This window comes from Nematolebias whitei, chromosome 18 (assembly GCF_014905685.2).
Source record: "Nematolebias whitei isolate Nwh7 chromosome 18, NemWhi1, whole genome shotgun sequence".
NCBI lineage: Eukaryota > Metazoa > Chordata > Actinopteri > Cyprinodontiformes > Rivulidae > Nematolebias > Nematolebias whitei.
Window position 1 is genome coordinate 28,390,882 of NC_056515.1, and position 18,979 is coordinate 28,409,860.

Sequence of the window (18,979 nt, forward strand, 5' to 3'; positions counted from 1 at the left end):
ACTGTAACAAATAGGAATGATATGCATTAAATAATATGATACAGATAAAAAGAAGTGAGTAAACACACAATTAAACTTCTTGCTCTCTGGACCAAACTCTTGTTGAAGATTGGAGGTTGCTGTTCATTACTTAACTGCTCGTTGTCACGAGTGTCTCAGACTTATCTTGATTTGTATTTATAGATTGCACATGCCAGAGATTCTTACTCATCTATTTGTTTTGTATCCACATGAGAAAGACCATTTGAGTGAAGGAAACTGAGATTTACAAAGTGTTTCCCACAAACTAATGCATCAAACGCTGAACTGTTTAAATGTGTGAGAAGTTTACAGAAGCACTTCTCTTTTATTTATTTAAATTTTACTGTAAATGTTTCTAGTATTGTCATATAGAGCATGAATTCATGAATCTCTGGTCTTATTTTCAATGTTGATTACAGAACAGATTATCGGTACATAGAAACAAAGCCCAGGGATGTGTGCGTATTTATGTAGCCACAGATAAATTTATCAGTACCTTTCCACAATAATCAAGCAAACACAACTGATATGACTGGCCAAAAAGCTCAATTTAGTCTAATTAGTCCAATGAACTTTGCCCAGAATCTTTGGGGCGTGTCAACATGCATTTTGGCAAGTTTCTGTCTGGCTTTATTTATTTACTTTTTATTTTTTCCTGTCAGTAGTGGAGCCCTCCTGGGTCTTCTTTCATTGAGCCCATTAAGATTCAAAATGCATCGATCTGATCAATCTGGGGTTGCATTTTCTCTTGCGTCCATGTCCTGGGTGGTTGACAACAGTCCCATGAAACTTATACATTTTAATAATATTGGCACCTGTGGTTAGAGGAACATGAAGTTGCTTGGAGATGATCTTGTAGTATTTATCTTTTTAACATGCAGTAGATATATACAGTACAGTGATAGGCACGGTTTGGCTAATCCACTAATAGCAGAACTAACTTTCCGTTTAGCAAATGTTTTTGCAAACTTTAAATACCTTTAGTGGAAATGGTTTCTGCTAAATTTAAATCTAGTAAATTCAGGTCCCCTATGCTTTTTTTAAAGACCGTTTTCCACACTAACAGCGTATATGAGAATGGTGATTTACATAGTGCGATGCTATGCTATGCCAAGCTAAGCAAATATAGGCACCTGTTGGTGATGTCACCAACATCACAGTGTTTTTTTTTTTTTTTTTTAACCCCCTCATACCTTACACAAATAGTCTCTGACTCATGGGGTCAGTTTACAGCTAATAATAGAGATTTTAACATAAATGCCATACCAAACCAGAACAAGAAAATAACATGAAAAACCTGGTTTTACACTCGGAAACATTGTGAATAGTTAGAAACATAGCACCCGTTATTCCTACCAAGCATGCTTGCAATGCTCACTGTCTCTGGGACACTGTCACACATGATTTCACACATCTTTATTTTAATACAGATGTATTACCAAGATAATATTGATGATGACTCATAGCAACGTTGTAGGTAATTTATAAAAATAGTTAACCACAAAGAGGATTGCCAAAGTGAGTTAATTCATTATAGTGAATGACACAAGGGAGAAGTCCGACACACACTGAATACATCACTCTGCTTCAGCACAGCAGAGTTCTGCTCTGCCTCTTTGGTTCCGATGGACCGGATTCATTTCTGGAAGCTCACCTCTGAACAGAACCTGGATGCTTTACTTGTGAATCACAAATTATGATTTATGAACTGTTTTGAGTTGTGTTCACTTAAATGATGCTTGCAGTGTCAGCGACAGCAGTGTATGGGAAAAGATTGCACTTTAGGGAAGGGAAGTTTGAGATTGTCATCATTGTATGTTCCCATACAACAGAGGAATTAGTTCTCAACATTTAACCCATCACACATGAGATACTCCCAGGAGGAGCAGTGGGCAGCTATGTAAGTGCTCGGGGAGAAATTGGGTATTAGGTGTTTTGCTCAGAGACGCCACGGCGTGTGGGAATGGCTCGGAGTCGAACCGTGACTTTCTGCTCCCAAGTCGGCTGCCCTACCTCTACCCCATCTTGACCTCTTCGAGTTAGCTTCCACAATTAAAAAAAACAATCTGTTTAGCGGTGTAGTATTAGCAAAGCAAACTTTTTTTAGTTGGTGAATTAGGGATTAGTGAAGCTAACTTTTGGTTAGCTGTGCCCTTGGATATTTAAAATGTCTGAGCTCCTTAGACAGCTCTAGCCTTTGTTTTCTCTGTTTCATGTTCAAGTGGTGCACACAATGATACCAAACTACCCAGTGACATGTTCGTTCTCTTCACATAAGCTGAATGTCTTATGAAACAATTAAAGGCACTAATTAAAGTTGAATACAGTCTTTTTAAATGTACCAACAAATCTATTCATACTATTTTAACAGATTTCTTTTAAAATGACAAACTATTTATTTTCACATTCCTATTACATACTAACAGCATGCAACTATATATAATAGGGATACACAATATTATCGGCATGGTATCGGCCGATATTAGCGATAAAGTTAAATATCGGACATCGGCCATTCCATCAAAATAACTCCCCGGTATGAAAGGCGCTGTTTTTTAAAAATATATATTATATATTTATATAGTGTTAAATAATTTTCAGTCCCCTTTTTGGCATCTGCATTTGGTAGCAGGTCAAAGTGACAAAGACCATGCAGAATAATGTATTTTAATTCCACAGTAGAGAAAGCTGTGTAGTCTCTGTAAGCAGGTCTAGGGGAAAATATCGGTATTGGTATTGGTTATCAGCCAAATAAGTTTAACATATCGGCACATTGGATATTGGCCAAAAATCCAATATCATGCATCCCTAATACATAACTGAATTAGTGGTACTTTTGATGGGAATCGAAGCATTGTTTCAGCAAGTAAGGAGACCAACAAATTTACCAGGCTCTGTATAAAAGCCTCTTTTCTCTTCAGTTGATCCATGAAGCTGTTTAGTGGGATTAAGAGGCAGATGATCATTCTAGTGCTCTTAAAACCACTTTATTGCACTTAATAGCATTTAGTTGCTTTATTGAAAGTACACCAGACTGAGTAAATGCTGTCAGGTGTGTCACAAATTTAACAAGTGATTCAGTTGCAGCTCATGTCTGTATGCAGCGAGTACCCGACCTTTTGTGAGTGGTACTTGGCATGTGGCTGCACTATAGACGTCTTAGATGTTGGTATGCATACATCAGTCTCGGCTTTGCACTCTGCACTTCCTGCCACTCTATCCAGTTGTAAATGAGAGAAAGGAAGTCTGACTCCAGAAAAATGTGGCGGCCACTGCCACTGATGCAGTCACTTCCTCATTCTTTCTCCTTCTCCTTTCCATTATTTTTCTCTATTTGGTTGTGATGAATGTAAACACAAAGGGACAATGGCTGCACTTAAGTGTTACCTAACCTGAATGCATTCTTTAGCCGTGAGGAAAGGAGATCTCCTGGTTGTTTTGTTTTTCTGTCTGTATTAGTTTTGGTTTACAAAAATAGTTTCACTCAGAGCTGGGTGAAACTATTTTTGTGTGGGACTAAAGAGAACAGATTGAAGATAACGGAAAAGAAGAACTGAAGAAATCTGCAAAGCTGAAGTTTGATTGTAAAACTCTATTTTATTTATTTTTTTTTTAATCTTACATTGTTCAACTTTTAAAAATGTGTAGACATAATAAAACCCTTTTCATGGAGTAATATTAAAAGATGGCATCAAGTTCTGATTGTAGAAGACTGTGTAAAGGAGTGAGCAGTCCTTTTGTCAGCTGGTAACAGAGTACAGATGTTAAACGTGTGCTGAGTGATTGATGGGGTGGGTTCAGGTTTGCGTAATCACTGATCAGTCATCACGCTTGGGAAAGAACCATCCCATCACCGTGGTTTAATTATGCTCCTCTTTGTGTTAAATGCACATCTCCGCAAGGTGAAAAAAGACAGAAGACCTGATTAACCTCAGACACTTTTAAGAGCTCGCTGTTACTCTCATAATCTCCACCGGGCGTGACATGGTTCTTTGGCTTTTTTTTATATATCACGCATACTTAAAAGTTATGAGCTTCTCACTTTTTATTTGCTTTGGAAAATGTACAAAATCCATCACAACTGCTGACAGATAAATTGTGTTTTTTTAATTTTTTTATTTTTATCAGTGTGATATTAACAGGTAAAATAAACTTCTTCCATGAAATGAAGTGAATAAGGCTCATTTATTTAAGTGTGTAATGTGTTCAGTGTTTCAACATGAAGCTATTTGATCTTGTTCAAGATAAGATTATACTAAGTTATGTACTTATTTGTAATGGACCTGTACTCGCATGTTTAATGTTTGGTTGTGGAGTTTAAAGCACAAAATTCTGCTGTTGGATTACAATGAGTATGCACACTGCAGGATTTATCATTTGTAACCTTAAATGACCTATTTTACACTCTTTATAATTCATTTGATAATATTGTGCAGTATTTTTGGATTTATTGTGCAGTAAACAACTATTTTCATTGTATCTATTAGGCCTGTCGTGATAAACAATAAGTCAATTAATCGCATGATAAATGAAAATTATTGACCTCATTTTCATTTATCCGCTTTATCGTTTCTTCATGTTTCTCTTTCTACTGAAGACACTGGATGATAAAAAGTTAAACTCTGGTGCTCTTCACTGACCCCCCCCCTTTCTCTTTTCTCTATAAAAGCCATTTTAACTGTTCAAAATTGTGTTTTTGGATCATTAAAAGCAGCTAAGCTGAGAAGCTAAGCTACGAGCTAAGCTAACAGGTCGACCTTGGGTGGAAAAAACCTCCGTCTTGTCGATGCTCCAAAATTCGCGATTGAAACCTGTGCCTTTGTGTAAAAAGTTGTTTTTCTCTGCAAAAAGAAGCTGAGAACTTGTTTACTAATTTTTTATTCAAAGCTTTATGTGAAAAATGCTATGCTAAAGAGCTCAAACCACACCGAGCGTCCACCATTTTGAGAACCGAAAAAAGGAAAGAGAGGCAGCCCATGTCATGTCAAGGGGACTCCCTCCCATTTTTCTTTAAGAGACACGCTGCTCGCTCCCTCACTATCCATCCTTCAGTTCAAACAGTTTTATACTGCCGTACACTAGTCAAAAAAAGCTACTACACTCAAAACAAATTAACCATAATTTCTTCTCAAATTTGACAATAATGACTAATTAGTCAAATTTCAAACAATATTATCGTTTATTGTAATAATTTCTGAGACAATTAATCGCCTAGCAAAATTTGTTATCGTGACAGGCCTAATCTCTATACACAAAGAAGTAATTTTAGTGTGGTCAGATCCAAACTAAATTGCATGGAAAGCTGCCTTAAAACAAGAAGAGGTGAAGCCAGATACAGTCAAATTTTAAAAGAAAGGCTGAGAACAAAATGTAAGTTTTATATTTGACTTTTTAAAATAGTGTAAACCTTGAAACCAAACAGGTATTAATTTATTGTTTGTTATGAATCTTTGACTTTTCGTGGAGAAACAGTTTTAGCAAATGCAGTGTCCTGTTCCACTAATGCTGAGATGTCAATATGGTGGTGGTGGTGGTGTGTGGTGGGGCGGGGGGATGTTTATTTTTCCTGATAAGGCCTGCTTAAGACAGGAAACAGGAAAGAGAGCACAATTCTTGGTGATTACAAGAAATGAGACGGCAAAGATGCATACACCACATTTTCTGTGGAATGACTTGGTGAAACATTGTAACAAAGTGGTTCAACCCACGTTTCATCGAACCCACGAAGAAAAACAAATGCAACTGCGTGTGATTAAATAAACTGTTTCTTTTATGAGGAATGTTAACTTTTCAAATATTTTTCTGTCATTGCAGCTGACCGAAGGGGGCAAGGCGGTTAAAGCTGGGATGAGCATCGGAGACATCATCCTTTCTATAAATGGGATTTCCTCAGAACGCATGAATCATCTTGAGGCCCAGAACAAGATTAAGGCTTGCACAGGCAACCTCAGCCTGACTCTACAGAGGTAAAGGTTTTACACGCACAAGTTCTTAGAGAGACTCTACAGACATTAGAAAAGAGATGGAAGTCTGTTGTGGTGGAATTGTAGATGGGTCAGACTCCGGTAGTGAGAGGTACATCGGAGAGGAGTCGCAGAAACCTGTTGCTGCAGGCGGAGTGAGGGGAGGAGAAGTAAAAGCTGAGGAGCAGTCAAACAGGATGAAAAGTGAAATTTAAGTTGAGATATTTGAATAGACAAGAGATGAAAGCATAGAATGGAGGGTGTGGAGCTGGTGTGTTGGGTAATGCATTTAGGAAAAGGTGCACAGGTCTACACCAACATTATATTCCACACACAACAGTACTAAGAAATAAAAAAAAACATGCACAGGCTTGAGATGCACAGAAAACACAAGGCAAGAAAAAGTGGTAGGAATTCAAGGAAATGAAGAAATAACCCAGAGCTAAACCCTAAATCATGTCAGCTTAGGCAGAACAGAGAGCTTAATTATAAGGATTATTTTTTCAACGAGCAGAAGTCTCTCAGTTCAAAACTGATGAGGACCAGCCTTGTTAATTAAAATGGTTTTATATTTTTGCCGCATATTTTCTGCTGGGAGCTTACTTGATGTTTGTTCCTCCATCATGTTCAGTCTAACAGTACCAAATAAATAAGAATGCACAATGCATTAGAAATGACAAACAGGCGATTAGCTGTTTTTACTTGTAAGGAAAAAACAGTCCACCTATGTGCTCAAACTCAGGTGAATTATTAGGCAGTTATATTTCCAGTGAGTGAAGAGCAGCTCTCGTGTGTCAGACGGAGACAAATGGAGGCAAAGCGCGCATACTTTCTAAGCTGTAAAACATGTCGATGGCCCAACTCCGTCGTCTTTGCTCATCCTGACATACCAACTCCACATCAAAGGAGAAAGGCGTTTGTTTGCTTCAATCCTGGGAAAACCATCTGAAAATAGTCCCATTCTGCATATAATCTGGGCTGTTTGAGTAATGGATGAACAATGAAACATCAGACATTTTGGTTTCATAACACAAGGAAATTACAACTAAATCACCCAAGAAACGAGTGTTTTCTTCTTACAAATGGTACTTAATTGAGTTTTTTTGTGCTAACAGCGTCGGTTTTAGAAACGGGCTTGTTTTTAGAACCATCATATGTTTTTTAAAAAGTTTAGTTTATTTTTATTTATCGTGCGGATGCAAAACATTTGAATTTGAATATTTATTGTGTTATAGCTCATATGAATCTAAAATGTAAAGTAAAAATTTAAAGAATTTTCTCCGTTAAACTCTACTTTTCTTGTTCCTAGATTTGATTTATGCTTTTAATGTTCACTATGTGGACTGCTGACATTTAGAGCAGCACAACATGATTGATGTGGCGTCTTTTCCTTTTTCTGTCACTTTGCTCCGGTTTAGATTCTTCAAGTACTTCCTTCACAAGACACTTAGACATTCAAAACATCTGGATGCATCAAAACATTTGAGTGGGAAAAAAAATATCCTCCAGTCTGTTTATTTAAAGAGTACTTAGAATTAGGATGTTGGAATAAGCTTCTGGTGTCCACACATGCTCATTTTGATGGAAGCAATTTTTCAATCAAATAAAAGTTAGAATTAGGGCTGGGCGATATCTCGATATTTAAAAAATATTGATATAATTTAATTTGTGATATAATATGAGACTATATTTATATAAACAATATAGTGTTGTGCTTGAAAATCTGCCTGCTGCTTCTCTTTCTCCCACGCGGCCCCCCTCCTCTCCCTCACTGAGATGGTGTAGAGGCAGGGCAGCCGGCCCGGGACCTGATTCGATCCCAGGTCACCTCGTGGTGTCTCTGGGCAGCACACCTCATCCCCAGAATGCCCCCCAGCACCACCTGGTGGTGGATGGATTAAATGCAGAGACTAATTTCGCCATTGTATGGAAACATACAGTGATGACATTATTATAATAATAATTATTATAGCAAAGGTGTGTCTCAGTTTAACTTTTCCTTCATGAATTCACTTTAATGTTCAAAAAAGTTTCATTGCAGCCTGCCTACCAAAGATCGATTACGAGCAGCCAAATATCAATTATGGCTTGCACGTTTACAGAATTTAACCAAATGAAAATATAAAAACAATTATTTGTTTGCTCAAGAAAAGTTAAATGAAGACACGCTCTTGCTATAATCTCGAGCAAACCAGTTTTTAGGTGTTCATCTTGTTAAATTCTGTAAACTTACGAGCCATAATCGATATTTTGCAGCGCAAAATTGTTCGTAATCGCGCAGCTGGGGAGGATTATCATTTAGTATATGTAAATAAATGTCTAAAAAAACAAACTTTAATATGTGCAAATAGTTTATTTTGTAGATATTTATTTTGTACAGTTACAGCTGTTGGCTAATAAATGTGCCTGTGTGACAACTGGTACAACGCTTTGACTCAGAAATATATTTTTGTTATTACTTTATGGAAAGAAAAAAAATCATACATCACGATCTAGCTTAAATTATCGAGATATTAATTTTGGTTCATATCACCCAGCCCTAGTTTGAATGTAACATCATGCAGTATAAAAGTTGCAGTCTCAAAGAAATAATACCCATGGTTGATATTACACTTATACTCTAACAAACAAGGTTCATGCAACAATTTTCATTTACAAACTCACTAAAAAGTGTGTACTTTCTAAGTTATGCTATTTCCGTATATTAACCGCCCTAAAAGGGACTCTTGCAAATTCATTTGATTTTCCTTTGTCACCGAAAGACATGTTCTTATCAAAGAGGAAATGAACTGTGGAAGTACACTCCTTATCCTCCTGCCTTTCCATTATTCCAAGAAGTTGCTAAATAAGAGTTGACATGTTGAGGCTAATGACAGACTTTATGCTGCTGTGGTTTTCAGATAGAAAGTGACTGAAGTCACTGAAATGTAGAATTGGTGTCGTGCTTACTAAAAAAAAAAGCACAACACATTATTATCACCAGGAAGATAAAAGTAATCTTCAATCCAGCAGTCTGAATGTTGGATTCAGTCTTGTTTGCTCAGACTTGCTTGGTGTATTTCCACACACAGAGGTCAAACCTGCAGCGACACAAGCTGTACATAGGACAGTAAAACTGTTTAGTAAATGTTTTTTGCTTGTGACATTCATCGGGGCCATCAGAAATGACCTGCCTCTTAATACTGGAAGTATGAAACAGAACTACAACAAACCCAATCAGAAATTTAAACAGGATTAACCAATAGGCATTAAAAAGGCTGAGTGCATGTACATATACAAGAGATTAGGGCACCATTTTAACAAGTGACTTAAGAATTTATATTGAACTCTTCTTCTTCTTTCTGCTTTTCCCTCTTCAAGGATTGCCACCGCGAGTCATCCTCCATCTCCCTCTGTCCTCACTCCAACTACCTCCATGTCCTCTCCAACTGCATCCATGTTTCTCCTCTTTGTCTTTTCCCTGGCAGCTGGATTTCTAACATCCTTCTACCAATATACCCACTGTCCCTCCTCTGGACATGTCCAAACCATCTCAGTCTGACCTCTCTATCTCCCAGTTCAAACTGTGCTGTATCTCCCAAGATCTCATTCCTAATCTTATCCATCCTTGTCACTCCTAAGGTGAACCTCAACATCTTCATTTCTGTTACTTCCAGTTCTGTCTCCTGTCTTTTTGTCAGTGCCACTCTCTCCAGACCACACAACACAGCTGGTCTCACCACTGTCTTGTAAACTTTTTCTTTGGCCTTTGCTGACACCGTTTTGTCCCAGATCACTCCTGAAACCTTTTTCTTCTTGAAATCTTGTTGAGCTGCTCCTCATTCACCAGAAGTCTGTGGGAGGCAGCTGTAGGCAAGTATGATTGATGTTTGTTTGTTGTCATTGAAACATGAGCACAGTGGAGTAAAACACCATGACTGAGAGGATGTGGCTGCCTTCCTCTAGCTCCAGAACCTCAAAGACAATAAACCAATGCAACCAATGTTACAATCCAACCATAGTATTTTTTTTTAATGCACAATCCTTTGGAAGGTCCCAACTGTATAACTACTGGGTTAATACATTTCTCTGCTGTGCACATTATGGTATTTGCGTTTACCAGCACAAAATAAATACTTTGAGCAGTGGAAATGACATACATTTACCGGCAATATGACAGTTTTCCCCTTTTAAATATTTATTTATTTATTGATTATGCAGCTTTAAACTAGTTTATGACCGCTTTATATTAGTAATAGTGGTGATCTATGTTGTACTCAACACTCTGTGTCTTAATATTTTAGACACTACCAGTTAAAGTGGGTGTGAGCAGTCAGCTGACTGGACCAACATATTATTGGCAGAAGGTCTCTCTATTATTGGTTTTCAGGTCTCTCTTGTAAATGAGTCCTCGAGGCTCAATGGGATTTACCTGTATAAATAAAGGTTGATTGATTATTGGCAGAAGCCACCTCAATAGAAGATACAATATAGCAGTCTACATTCAAGCATCTTTTCTAGAATTGGTATTGCATTCAATTATATTGCAATAACAAGAAATTGCCAATTTGAGGAGTGGTGGTGCAGAGGTTAAAGGCAAGCCTGTGATCAAGAGGTTGCAAGTTCAAATACCTGGACTGTTGCACCAAAATTTTGGGTGGGAAAAGTGAAGTGTCTAACACTTGCCTCCACCCTTATTTGCCCATCTGTGGGTCTTTGAGCAAGGCCCTTAACCCCCCTCAGTTGCTCCTCAGGTGCCTTGAATGGCAGTAGCTCGATGATTGGTGGTTGCATCAGGAAGGGCATCTGGCGTAAAAACAATTGCCAAATCTTCGTGCGAGTTTGCTCGCTATGGCGACCCGTGAAGAAGGAAGCAGCCAAAAGAAAGAAAGAAATTACCAATATATTGTGCAAACCCAGACTTGTTTCTTAAAGGTGTGTTCCAGTTGAACTCGTAAATCAGACTTTTCCAATTCCAAGTAAAAAAAAGAAAAACTAAAATGCACTTCATAGTTGGAATTTGAAATCAGCAAGTCAGGGATTCTTGACCAGTCCCAAGCGATACAACCAATATGGCTGACTTGTACATGAAAAGTTGTGATAACTGCAGTAATGAGGTTTTTGTTTCCACCTCTCTTGGTCTCACACAGTACTGTCCAACCACCTTGAATGAGCATGTTGCTGCTGGGTTTGAGTGCAAAGACATCCATTACCGGTACTAATGACTTGTATTACTACCAGTAACAGTAGTTAGCCTACACCACTTAGCAAATCCCACTGGTTTTCTGACACAATAAAGTTGGTTCTACCATTCACAGATCAGCTTTCGAATTTATTTAGGTAAATGGAACGTATCATTAATCTTAAACGTTCAACTATTAAAATGCTCTGAATTCAGACCTGCTCATTTATAGTCACAACCACTCCACACAACGAGCTACAGCTCTACAGGGTGAAGTACAGGACAGTAAGATGGCCCAGAAGCCCCACTGATTCCTGGCTTCCTTTTGTTTTGTGGTCGGAAGAAAAGTAGCCATGTAGGGCTTTCTCCATTGTTTGGATTTACATTTGAGAGGCACATAAACTGAAGGATAGTTTATTCTGTTGTGGTTGCAGTGATTTAACCATGAGAATATCTGCCAGAATGCTCTTTATTTGTTATGAACCTGCAGCTTGAACTGCTGAATGCATTTAAATAGCAAATCTAAATGGCTGGCTTTACTCCAGGAACTCGACTTGTTTTCTGTACTTGTATCGTCCAAATAAAAGCACATGACTGGGATTCGATTTTCAGCAAGGAGCTTTACTGTTCATGGAAATTGATGGCTCGATGCAACACACGTGACTGCTGATCCGGACGCGTGCACAGGGCTTCTATTTGATACGTGTGCACAAGCAGTAAACATGCACACTGAACAAAAAGCCTGTTATTGAAGTATCCAGGCAACTGACAGCAGCAGCATACAGTCTGCTAAATACAGATTAATGTTTACACCGGTGCAGCAGAGCACATTTCTGCTGCTGTTAGTGCTTTTATAGTCGTTAATCTTTAACCCCACATGGACGTTTTGAAAATAAATAAATAAAATGCCACTTGAGAGTAATTGTCTCACACAATTTTATTTTTAGTGAAGTTTTGTTTCTGTAAAATAAAGGGGGAGGTAAAAAAAAAAACATTCAAATTTGTCTCATTTGTTAGAAAACCTTGATCGGTTAGTTGGATTTTGAATGATAAAACTTGTATTAGTACTCAACCCTATCTTCTAGTTCATCCTATGATGACATTGACAAACTCTGATTCCCAATTTGCTTTTAATTTATTTCTATTAAACCCAGCTGTGAACACCATGAAATGCAGTAGATGACCGAGGTGATGATTTAGTATTACAGGGTTACGGCATTTAAACATGTTTTTATTATTTCTAGTGTTTAACTTGCAAAACTGGGTTTGACAAGAGCATAAAGAAAATAAAAGATCATTTTTGTTCTGTGTGAAAAAAAGATTAGCTGTTGAGGCATGTGCTGATAAAATAGTCTTCCATCATTCAGTCAGATGTCAGAATCCAGAATGTTTGTCTTGGCCGTCAAAGAGACACAGGGTGGGGGGAAATGCGTCAGTGTTTAGCCCTCAGGCTCCCTCTCCTTGTTAACTTCTGTTTCTTATATGGGAGGTGTGAGAGTATCTCTGTCTCTGTGCGTGTGTGGGTGTTTTTTTTTCCCAGGAATGGTACACAGAGCAAGTCAGTGTTGATACGACAGAGTTTTAGGGCCACACTAAGGAAAAAAAACAACAAAAACATTACGAGCAAGAATAAAGTCATAATATTATGAGAATAAACTCGTAATATATTACCAGAATAAAGTTGGAATATTATCAGAACTACGAAAAAAAAAATATATACGACCGAGCTTTAGGGCAACGCTACGAAAAAAATATTAAAAGCCATAAAATTACAAGAATAAAGCCGTACGAAACTCTTTTTTTTTTTACAGCTGTCGTTTATTTATTTTTTTCCACGAGTCAGATCCATGACGCAACTTGTCAGTCAATCCAGTAGGCGTGTCAGCAAATGATCAATCCAAAGCTAAATGCTCTTTACCTGCAGAGAGCTGCTGCAGCCCATCAGAGCGTACCACCTTACTGTAAGCAGGTTCAAAGTCCTGATACTGATAATAATCTGATGCTGATGTGCTAACAGATTAAATATCTCCTTATTTGTAAAACCAGTACCAAAATATAACTTAACAAGATGCTCAACATTCTTAATTTTACCACAGTTAAAATGTGGTAAACCTGCTTTATAGTGTCTGAGTTTGGATAATATTACAACTCGTTTAGCTGGGCCACTTCTGGCTGTGATATTACAGTATTTGTGCCTGGTTAATTGTGTGATGCAAAGTTGATGAAGATGATGAAAAGTTTACAAACTAACAATGGTATAAACGTCTATAATTATTATTATTTTTTAAATGTTCCAGTTTGGTCATGGTTCTGCTTGGACACCCTGTTAGCTAAAAAAAAAAAACTTCTCAGAATTAAACTCCAATTTCTCCAAATTGAAGTTGGACATAGAGCTATCTACAACAGGTAAGATATTTGTAATTAATCATCTTCTCTTAAACCCCACTTTAAAAGATCTGAACTATTTAATGGAAATGCAATTTTCAGCTCTAAATATAAACTAGTATACTTGTACTAGAATCACAAATAAACACAAATTTACAGTATCACGCCAAATTAAGCTGTTCCTCCCACATGTTCAGCTTTTTATAAAGTACTGAACTGTTCTAAATGGAGCTTAATTCAGTTACACATTTGTGCAACACAAGTCCTAATTATATATAATGTATAATTAACCAGAATCACTCAGTTGTGTGTCCTGGGCGGGCGGGGTGTTTTCACTAAACACACTGACGTGATGTTTCAGAACTAACCAGCAGAACCTTAAAGTTGCCAGAACATTTTTCCATGACGAACAAGTAGCTTTTGTATTAATCTCAGTAAACGTTATTATTCATAACCATTTATACTTGAACATCAAATGCAACACATGTCATAAGCTTCTGTCTCTTTGTGATAGCAGAACCAAAGTGGGTCTGGCTCCATATAGAGCAGGACAGCAGAGACCTATGGCTGAGCAGATGTTCGGGGGACCACCCTGTCAACTGTTTATTCAGTGAACTCTGGGAAAACACACAAAGGCAGTCCACCCGGTGCCTCCAGCCCAGGACGCTTAAAGCCGATACATACTGCCTTATTATTAACTGGGACGGCTTCAAAAAGGGCCGTGCTGTTTGATCTCTGGACCTTTTGGAGTTTACCCTGGCGCTGCCTGGTGTCTCTCCATAAACAAATACAATGATACATCGGGGGGGCTCGGTGGAAAGTGAGCAAACTTGTGTATTAGCTGTTAAGTGGAAAAGTGTAAATGGAAGCATGGTTACAGATGGCGTCAGCATCTGCTGCTGGGCGGGGCTGGTCCTGGTTCTCGGCTCGGTTTGTGAGCTTCAGCTCAGTCGGAAAGGAAATGTGAGAGTTTGTTGACTGTTTTTCTGATAGGCAGAGGCAGGAAGGGAGCCAGGGGTCATAGCATAGCCATGAGCCCACCTCCCTCTTGTTTTTTTTTTTGTTTGTTTTTACTAGAAATAAGAGACGCATTCCCTACATTTTGATACCGAATATAGGAGACATTGGTAAAAAAAAAAAAAAAAAGGTTTCTGTCTGCATTTAAAGTTTCAGGTATTTGTAAGTCTTCTTGTTGTTGTTCTTGTTTTTGTTCTTGTTTCTTTCTTTCTTCTTCTTTCTCCTCCTTTTCCCCTTCTTTTTTTCTTCATTCTTCGTCTTAGTGGAGGACACTTTACAAAACTCCAACAAAAAAACAGACTGGCGATCTTCAGTGGAGAATCCTTCACAGCGCCATTGCAACAAACTCTTTTTTTTTGTCGATCATAAATCCTGATGTTTTAACCGAGCGTCCTTTTTGCAGTTTGTCTGAGTGTTTTTCATGTTTTTACAGATTGTGTACGGCTGACGGCTCTGTTTAATCTAATGACGCGGATTTTTAGTCTTTTTGACGCAGTTTTCACCAAATCTGTTTTTATTAATGGAGTACATTACAGCAAAGCCACTAAGTTTGAATCGCAAACTTTAAACTTTTAGTAGCCGAAGCAAAAATGGCTGTTTACTTGTCTCGCAACGACGGACTGCAGGCTGGACCCCAACTTGATGCCGTGGCTCTGTGGAAGTGCAACGTCAAGGCCAGATTGTCGTTGGGAGTTTTGCTTCCACAGAGACACTGGACACTTGGAGAACTTTATGAAACTTTGGGGATTTAAGAAGGTTTTATGCACCATTTTCTGATCAGGGAGAACTGCAAGACAACAAGCTCCTCATGTAAATGTTTTATTTTAAGCTTGTCCTGATCAACTTTTTTTTAACACTGTTGGTAACTTATTGTGTAAATAAAGTTTTTTGTGAAAAATCAAAAAAATCTTTCTTCCTTCTTGTTCTTGTTCGTTCCTGTTCTTTCTCCTTTCTCTTTTCTCCTTCTTCTTCTTTCTTCCTTGTTCTTGTTCTTATGTCTTCTTTTATCTTCTCTCTCCCTTTTCTCCTTCTTATTGTGCAAATAGTTTTGTTAAAAATAAAAAAAAATCTTTCTTCTTTCTACTTCCTTCTTGTTCTTGTTAGTTGCTGTTCTTTCTCCTTTCTCTTTTCTCATTCTTCTTCGTTCTTGTTCTTCTTTCTCCTTCTTCTCCTTATTGTGTAAATAAAGTTTTGTTAAATCAAAATCTTCTTTTTCCATCTTCTTTCTTTTTTCATTCTTTTATTCTTTCTTCTTTTTGTTTTTCTTCTGTTTAAAAATTAAAGTGATTTATCTGTCATATAAAAATAAAATGGAAATACTGCAGTAAACTATGCTTGATGCATATTAAACCCAAAAGGGAGATGGAAGTTTATTGGATACACTTTTGTTTTTCAGTTCATCTCAAAAAATAATAAAGAAGAGAAAAACAGGCCGGACAGTAATGAACTGTAATATGTGAACACATGTAAAATATTTTTAGATAATTAAACTTTGTGAAGCTTAAACAGTGGTCAAGGTGAGCACTTTTATTATCTAGATGTTTGAATCACCTGCTGCACTTTAATTAGTTTTATATTTGACATTTCACTGTTTTAAGTGTTAAAGCTACACTGCAGATACATTATGCAGGATTTATCCCCAAATGTTGAATCAACTTTACAAAAAGGGGTATTTTTGTCATATATTTGTATTCTTTACAGGACACTCTGGTATTTGTAAATGAATTAGTCTATTTTCTGGTCTATAAATGAAAGTTTAACACCACCCACAGCCCTAAATGTTGAACTGGTTTTGTAAAGATGTGTGAGCGATGAGTTTAACAATTCTGTTTCTTCTTTTCACAGACCCTCCTCTGTCTCTAAAGATGAAGTGCACAAGGTAAACATTTATTTAAAACCACTTCCCACTCATCTAGTGTTTATTTTTTAGCATGCTTCTGAAGTCACGTCCAAGCATAAATCAGATTTGCATGTATAAATGGCCCGAAAAGCTTTGTTTTAGAGCAGCTTTTGTACTTGAATGCCACAAACGCAAGTTTCATTCATCCAGCAGTGAATGTTTTGTATTTGATTGTGCTGCTGTGAGTTACAGTGCATGATGTTCTTTTGTGGATTTGCTGTTTGTGCATGCTCTCTTCACCTTCATCCAGGACGAGCCACAGGAAATCATTAAGCCTGTGCCAATCACTCACCCTGCTCCGAGCACCACTTTCACCAAGCCGCTAAATCAGCCCAGTCCTGCATACAACAAGACCGCTCGGCCGTTTGGGGGTGGTGGCAGCGGGGTCACGGCTTCTTCCTCCCCAGCTGCTCCCAAAGTTGCCTCTATCCCCTCTGAGTCCTCCGCTTTCACCCCAGCTGCCCCCTCTCAACCACCGCAGCCTCCATTTGCACTGAAGTCCAGCTCAGCTGCAGCAAACTCAGCCCCCAAAGTCAGCACCGCACACTCCACCTTCTCCTCCCCGTCTGCCTCCTCCACCTCGTCTAGCTCCTCCTCCCCAGCCAAAGTGACAGCCACCTCCTCCCATCCTAATGTCCCACAGCCCTCTGTCTATAACACTCCCATCAACTTGTACTCCAATGCCAACGCCTCTGAAGTAGCTATGGGACAGATGCGAGGGCTTTTGGAGAGCCAGGGGCTTTCAGAGCATGTCAATGGGTAGGTACCACCCCCCCCAACCCAACATTGTTTTGCTTACATGTTTTAGTTTATCAAGGCAGATTATTTTGGGGAAAAAAGTGGTTGTTTGAAACATTAAACGCACAAACTGTTAATTCAAACATGTGCTTTTTGCGTTTTAATCATGGCGGCTGCAGAGAGAGGATAACTTACATCCTGATGCCACTGGTTTGAACCCACACTTAGTTTAAAAAGACACCCCTGATGAAACATTTGTTTTTAATCAGCCCAAATACTAATGTGTCTCTGGAGAGTACCAACAGATCCGCATGTGACAAATACATTGTTGCTTATGGAAGTTATATCTGAGCTGATTGTAATACATTTTGTACAGTCAGATTAGTTTCTCCTAGATGTTTCTGTTTGCAGCCTCTCAGCACCCTGGAGTACAGTATGATGGTCAGCTGACTGCATTTCAGTGGTTTTATATTTAACTTAATCATGTTACTATATTTTCCGGACTCTAAGTTGCTGTTTTTTTCACAGTTTGGCCAGTCTTGTAACGTATAGTCCGAAGTGACTTTTTCCCTATTCATGACTTCATTTTTGACTGACACGTTAAATGTTCATTCATACTGACATGAACCGCTCTGGCTGTAGAGGAATGCTGCAGCGCTCCCCCAACTGCACTTCGCTGCCTCCCAGGACCACGGACCACGCGCCTTGCTTCACCCTTCCTCCCCGCTCTGGTGGTGGAGGGACGGGGCCCCCTCGCCCTCGGCATGGCTGCCGACTGGGATGGACTGTTCTCAGTGCAACACGACCACGCCACCCAAGCGAAATGAAGCTGTTTTGACCATTAAAGTGCATTTATTAAGGAAAAGTGAAACTGAGACACACCTTTGCTTTTAGGTGTTAAGAACTGCAACAGTGAGTCCTCCCGTGGGCACTCCCGCGGCCGCCAAGCGATTTTTGGCACGACACCCACCCACGTTTCCCGGGGGTCAGCGGTGACGTATAATAAATGCGATTTATACTCCGAAGCAACTTATATCTCTTTTTTTTTTCCTCTTCATGAGGCATTTTTTGACGCATGCGACATTTGCTCTGGAGTGCGGAAAATACGGTAATTGATTGTGATGGGCACATTTTGAAATTTTAATTTAGAAAAAAGGAGAACCGACATTTGAGGCTACTTCAGATTGTTGCAAATAGGGCAAAGTATTCAGTGCAGTAAATTAATAAAATTATTATGATTTGGCAGTTATTTGTGAACAGAAATCTCATGATCTTATCTGCTCCAACATAAAGTAAAGTTTGTGAGGGCCAGGCTTCAGCTGCAGTGTTTTTTTGCTCATTGGTTTGTTTCCTTCACTTTTGCCTCGTTCTGTAGAGTTTACCCAATCTGGATTGGTAAAACCGATCAAATCAATTGGAGATTGTATTTGCAGAATATTTTTATGGTTTTCAAATTCCAAAATTGCAGGAAAAAACTGTTCGTGACACTGAAGTCTGAGACCTTGGAGTGTTTTTGTAAAAGCATGTGCGTGTTTGTCTCAACCCGCATGTTTCCTTTTCGTGGTTTCTGTGTTTTTCTTTGTGAACATTCTCACAGAAGGGCTCATTTCTTTTCTCAAGTTGCTTGTTTTATTTCTCTTTTTTGGCCTGAATTCTTTCCCACGTACCCTTTCTTTGCCCACAGGAGGACGAAGAGACAAACACCAAGTTAGTGCCGTGATTGATAAACACATGGCTGCTGCTGTATCTGTCTAACCACGTCTGATTATGTTACAGCCTCCACATCTGTCTGGT

General features: G+C 38.6%; 1 protein-coding gene across 1 annotated transcript in view; it reads left to right on the forward strand.

Annotated features, from left to right (window-relative positions):
- The window catches only part of pdlim5b (PDZ and LIM domain 5b), a 43,633-nt gene that overhangs the window by 15,351 nt on the left and 9,303 nt on the right, over positions 1-18,979 (forward strand). Inside the window, exons 3-5 of the mRNA XM_037692132.1 lie at positions 5,836-5,987; positions 16,393-16,426; positions 16,698-17,206. Coding sequence (XP_037548060.1) covers positions 5,836-5,987; positions 16,393-16,426; positions 16,698-17,206 — 695 coding nt within the window. The remainder of the gene's footprint in view (positions 1-5,835; positions 5,988-16,392; positions 16,427-16,697; positions 17,207-18,979) is intronic.